Consider the following 6264-nt stretch of genomic DNA (forward strand, 5'->3'; position numbering starts at 1 on the left):
AATATGAATGCTATTCTCAAGACGGGAGATGGGCGATGGGAGTTTATTTCAAAATATTGTATTCAACGTGGTGTGCTTCGCTCAGCTGATCAATGTCTCTTTCGATGGGATCGGATTTCGGCACTTTTCAAGAAGGTGACTATGAGCGACAAATTCCGTCCGGTTGTGATAGCTACTGGAATATGTCTGCTAACAAACGAGAAGAGATGAAGCTCCCTCGCAGCTTTTCGGAGGATTTGTATTCAACCATGCTTGATCGTATGCGAAAAGAAAGAGTGATTAACCCTGGTGACATTGTCTATGATACTATGCAAGAAAATTTAGGTGAGCTAAGCTAAAGTTCTCTCGCTTCTAACAATGCTTGAATGTGATCAATTTTTCATGGTTATGTTTTGTAATTTTGTGTTTCATGTGTAGGAGATTCTATTGCTTCACCAAGCAAGGCAAGTGGCTTGAAGAAAGAAGACAACGATGTCATGAACGAGGGGTCCTCTTCTAGCAAAAAGCGCAAGAGAGGTGACAAGATGTCGATATTGAAGAAAGAGTTGGAAGGCACAACTAAGCAGCTCATTTCACTCATGGACAATATAGATGCGAGAAGGAAAAAGCATGATGATGACATCATGGAGTTGACAAAGGCTGAGTTTGAAGAGGCAGCGGCACTTAATAGAAAACGCTTGGCATTGGAGGAGGATTCCAATTTAGCACTCGAACAAATTGCTGAAGCATTCACGTGCTTCTCGGTGCATATATCAAAGCAAGGCTTCTAGACAATGTCCTATGTGTAGTTGCAGCCCTTTTAGGCTGGTATCTATGCCTATTTTTGATGCGAGTCGCTACCTTTTTGATGGCGATGATGATGTATTTTGCTGTTTAGGCCAATCTCTTTTTGACAGCAAGTTGATGTATAAAATTTGCTATTCAGGACAATCTCTTTTTGACAGAAAGTTGATGTATAAAATTTCCTTTAAATGCTATTTTTCCTCAACCTCAAGCGTTGATGTTACGAAAATTATCTCCTTGATATAAATGGAAATCTCAGCAACTTTGAAGTTTTCTTCTTTTGAAAGTTTGAGATAAAATTGGCTTGATTTATTACCGTTTTCTTTCTTCATGTCTCATCATCCAATGCTTGATATTGTTGCTATTTTTTTTCCAAGCTGAGCATCCAATGTTCCTAATTGCAAGTAGCTAGTCATGCAAGACACTCTTGCTTTCAGATAACACCACAGAGATAAACAAGTGGAAATGGGGTCTTTTCTGGAGCAGGATTGAATTTTAAGGCGCTACTATAGAATTCATAGATTGATATCTTTGCCTCACTAGAAAATAAGCGAAGACAATTGAAAATCCCATTACGAAACCTGCATGTCTATGGTTTGTGATATGATACAAGTGCAAAGCAATCTCAAATTTCATGTTTTGGTGTACTCTTACTATGCTAACAAAGCAAGACCTTTTTGGAGTCGCCCAATTGGCAAAACGGGCATATCTTTGCATGGCCTCGTTCTCTTTGTGGATTCTTGTTGTCCCCAATAGAAAATTTATGAGCCTTTCCACTTCCACCAAACCAACGGCTACATCCTGGCTGCCTCTAAAGGACAACTTTGACTTCTTATCATGCATACAGCATTTTCCTGGCTGCTTCTAAATGACAATTTTTTCTTCTCATGAAGCTGCTTCTGCCATGCCAGCAACTACATAATTCCTACCCATTTAGACATATGTTGTCACATTTGTCAATCTTGTTGTACCATACTCTAAAAGACTAACCTTTCAAGCTTCACATGTTTCATTTTCAGCGAGCAGCTAGAAGAGTAAACCAATTGAAGAATGATCAGACAATGATAGCATTGTAAGTTATCTCGTAGCCTTGTTAGGAAGCCTTCCAAGAGAGAGGACATTATTCACACCCAATGAAAACAACCCAGAGTGTCCACGCCCTTGCCATGTAGATCAGACATATCCTGCAAAAAGTGTATTATAAGAAATTGCATTTGGAATAGGAAGCTCCTCTCAGAACTTGTGCCAATTTATTTATTTTGAACAGTCCCCAACTAACGCGATTACATTTAAAGAAGTCCAGTACACTTCAAAGTGCGCATAGGACTACAGTAGTATAACATATTCTTTCAACAGACTACTCAAACTTGAAAGTTGGTACTCGTAACAGAAGTCGTGCAAACTTATGAGCATATCTACTCAAACCTATAGGGATAAGCACCGCATAAATATAGGTACATGCCTACTCGAAAGTAATTGTGTGTAGGTGTACATATTGGGTGATGGCACGTTACATTCCTATCATGCACCTTCATGCAGGGTGAAGAAATTTTTCCAACGAGTCTCGCATTGCCTCAGCATCTGAAAGCAAGTCTTCATTCATGATCTCCTGAGCATAATCAACATTTGTTCCAAGCTGCTCTGTGTCCTCCCCACAGTCCAAGCATATATTGTGAAGCATGCAACATGCAATAATAGCCCTCGCCAAATGGTGCGGATGTGGTTTCATCACTTTTCCATGCAAGTATCTCCACTTCATTTTAAGCCAGTCGAAAGCCTGTTCAGCCACAATTCTAGTAGATGAGATCTTGTAGTTGAAAAGCTTCTCAGTTGGAGTGGAGGGGGTCCTATACAGTCTCATAAGCCATGGAAGCAAGGGATACCCACCATCTGCAACAATGTATTCTCTGACTGAGAAAGAACCATTTGTATACTTGGCACCATTTAGAATCAAAGCACGATTTGCACAATGATAAAATGCTGAATTTTGAAGCAATCTAGCATCATTGACAGACCCTGGAAAACCATCAAAAACATCTAGAAATCGCATGTCACTGTCCTCTACGCATTGAACCAACATGGAATAGTCTTTGTTCCGATCGTACCAATCCAAGCCTAGCTCACCTTGCGGCCTCTCCATGACAATGTGCGTTGCATCCATAGCCCCACACACATTAGGCAAGCCTTGCCTAGCAAAAAATCCCACCTTGACCTTGTTGATCTGAGATACGCTTCTAGGCCAAACTATAAATTTACGTCGATGGACCAAGAAGCCATGTACAAAACGATTGATAGTCTCAACAGCTGTAGATTTTCCAACACCAAACAACTCACTAATGGCCATGGTTGAAATGCCCGTTGCCAAACGAAATATACCAATCGCAACTTGCTTCTCAACCAGAAGAACTCTACCTTGTATACTTAGAAATGACTCCGGTATCTTACCTTGTTGCAACTGCTCTCGAAGAAGCTCAACGAGGTTCTCAAAGAGAGATAAAGGTAATCTAAAGATACTCTTAAATCTTTGATCATCAGCTTGAACAAAACCAACATAATAATTCCACCACTTAAGTGTGCGCGGTTTCACATACCACTTTGAGATTGCACATTGTGCAATGCAAGCTTCCAAGCTGAAGCGCTCAATATACATTTTTAATAAAGTAGTGAATGCATTGCAATCTGTGTTCCTTGTGCAAGCTAACCTTTTTTGGCGATTGCAAACTAGTAACCGAGAAGCTTCAAGATGGCTTTGTGTTTGCTTCCTTCGTTGAAGCAATTGTATAAGCATTAAGAGTAGACCACACATGATTGAGAAGAGAACTTGTTGTCACTGTGAGGCCATGCTTTACCAGTAGCAACTTCAAATCAAAATGCTATAATGACAAACGATGATTTCGAACCCACAACTTGGCATACTTTGATCTACAAGTTCTAGTCAGATCTTCTCACAATTTGTTGCATAAATTCAAATATACATAGATCCAGGCTCAGCATAGGATCGGTAGTTTGGCCCAACAGTTTCTGAGAAATCTCACTACATACATATCAACAACTTCACAACAACCTCAATGTACGCATAAGTGTTGCTGATCATATCCAACAATCAAGGCATAAACAATGGACATAAGACAAGCACTTGCAAGCTGGTGAGGCAACACTTATCCCTATATTCACTTGCCAAGCCAAGTCCATGTCTTGCAACTTGGTTGAAGACAATATCATTGGCATACATTGCTTGAAGTACAGATGCGAGATGCTTCCTCAATTTATGTACATGTCACACTCTCCCAAAGGTATGGAGTTGCAAGCTGTAGGGTTAGGTTCTTCCGCAAGGCGCATGCATGGCTCTCAACATTGACATTTTCAAGTTACCGTGATGCAAACTAAATGGTTGAAGCATCAAGAGCCTCCACATGTAGCATACATTTGCAATCGTCCCAAATCTGTCTCATGTCATAAGCACCGTAAACCGGCTGCATTATCTTTCACGAATCTTCTGCCAAGTTCGCTTAGAGGACCTGGTAGAGGCATGAGCTCTAGCTCCTTGGCGACAAAAAACAGCAAAACACATGAATTTTGTTCTTTCTTAGAGCCCTCATGTCTCAACATAGGCTTGCAGGGGCTGCAACAAAAGAAAATGAAGCGCTATAAGCTGCCTGTAAATAGGCAAACCTACGAGCGCCCGTCATCTTCGACAACCCGCTATGGGACTGCCTACTTTTGAATCCTTTGTGCGCTGATCAACTGCCTATTTTTGAATTTTTGGTGTGGGTTCAAGCGAAAAAGTGGCTCTTAGAAAATGGTGACACTGTGTGAATGCGACCACCCGTTATTTGGGCAGCTCACTTCGTTGCCTGCCCTCCCAGCTCCACAGGAAGGCTGTAGAGCGGTCTCACGCGACCAGGCCCTAAGAGAACAAGAGCCAGCAATTTGATGTAGTTGAGTTTGCAGCGATTTGATGTAGTTGAGTCACAATATCATATACCAAACTACTCTTCCACTTTAACCTTGAGACTCTAGATTGTTGACGTGATAGATCACACATAAGCTTTGTTTAGGAGTCTATGATGGCCTCAATACCTACGTACTACACCAATAGAATATTCAAGAGTGTATTACGCTTGAAACTTCTTACTAACAAAGTACTTTATTTATACTGGCTTATTGGCTCTTTTTCCCTTCCAATAGCTGGAACCTTGCAAGATTCCACTTAGTTTGCAAGAGCCAAGCTTGGGTCAAAAGCCCAGCAAGATTGATCTCATCTCACCATTGCCTTGCAACACAATGCTCTAAGCTAAGCTAGTCCTCCACGACACCGGTGCTGCCCATGAAGTGAGACATGCACAATAAAGAAAAGCAACCTCATATGTCCTCCTCCCTGTTGCAACACATTTTTGACATGTGGCTCCGTCATCCGTCCTTCCACTTGCCTATCCTACGTTCGTTCATTGCCTAGTACGACAACTGGCATTTCTTTTGCTTCTTCGCCTTCATTCAGAAATGGGATGTGCAAAAATTATCCCCAAAAATAACCATCCAAAATCGTTATTACATACTTTGATGATGATAAAACTTTGTGCATCGCTCCTACTTTGCTTTCTTGTTTGGCATGCAAACAAAACATTCAAATAATACATATGTTGTGGGTGAGTAACATCAATCAATGGACACTATTGCATCACCTCATCACGTTGTCATCATGCACCAAGATGATGTTAGATGCCATATTTTTTGTGATTCTTTGCCTATATGGAGTCTTGTGGTGGAAGCTACGTGTAAGGGCTTGAAAAACCTACACAAAATGATGCGTGATCAATGTATGTTCAAGGATTTTGTGTGATCGCTTCAAAGAGATACATATCACGCAAAACCTACAACCAAAGTGGAGGTAGAATCACCAAAACCTCTTCAAGTAATATGACCACCACATCATGCAAAGCTAAGTAAATCTTTAGGTACTAGGTCATTGAAGTACTTTGTTTTATGTCCATGCACTCTGCCCATGGACATATCCTTCACAACCTACAAACACTACCCATTTATTGTTATGTTTGTCGCTGCATGCTTTCCAAAAAACATATGAAAACATATGGTGTGAAAGTTTGAGCATTGTCAAGAGAATTATCAATCGCAACAAGCAAGGGGCTTGGCTATGTTTGAGGACCAAAACAAATGCCTTCCTTAGGTCAAAGAATAGGGATTTCTTGCTCACTATAGCTAGCGGAGGCTTGCAAATGCACTAGTTGTGCCATGGGTCGGGTCAAGATTGCACAGTGAGCAATAAAGTGAAAATTGATTTCAATTTATTTATGCAAAAAAGAAACCAAAAGTTATTTTGCGTATGATACAATAAAATGTATGGACAAGTGAGAAACACTAACAAAATAAAGGCCCACAGCTTGGATGACAAGGCATATGAAAAAACATCCCAATAATAGGGAAAATTACCAAATACCCCTAAAATTTGTGGAAATTCCCAAA

At 40.6% G+C, this 6264-nt stretch overlaps 1 protein-coding gene across 1 annotated transcript; it reads left to right on the plus strand.

Annotated features, from left to right (window-relative positions):
- Window positions 1-206: 206 nt before the first annotated feature.
- LOC147437267 (uncharacterized) lies at window positions 207-770 on the plus strand. Its single transcript, XM_086486538.1, has 2 exons — window positions 207-324; window positions 418-770. The coding sequence occupies exons 1-2, from the start codon at window positions 207-209 to the stop codon at window positions 768-770; spliced, it is 471 nt and encodes a 156-aa protein (XP_086342664.1).
- Window positions 771-6264: the final 5494 nt, after the last annotated feature.

The sequence above is a fragment of the Adiantum capillus-veneris genome, chromosome 17, assembly GCF_014529385.1.
Source record: "Adiantum capillus-veneris isolate H3 chromosome 17, ASM1452938v2, whole genome shotgun sequence".
In the NCBI taxonomy this organism is placed as follows: domain Eukaryota; kingdom Viridiplantae; phylum Streptophyta; class Polypodiopsida; order Polypodiales; family Pteridaceae; genus Adiantum; species Adiantum capillus-veneris.

What these genes read in the sequence shown, in the direction of transcription:
- LOC147437267 (XM_086486538.1), top strand. Translation starts at nt 207, where the DNA reads ATGAAGCTCCCTCGCAGCTTTTCGGAGGATTTGTATTCAACCATGCTT. An exon ending in TACTATGCAAGAAAATTTAG is followed by an intron (nt 325 to 417) that starts GTGAGCTAAGCT and finishes TTTCATGTGTAG; the next exon opens with GAGATTCTATTGCTTCACCA.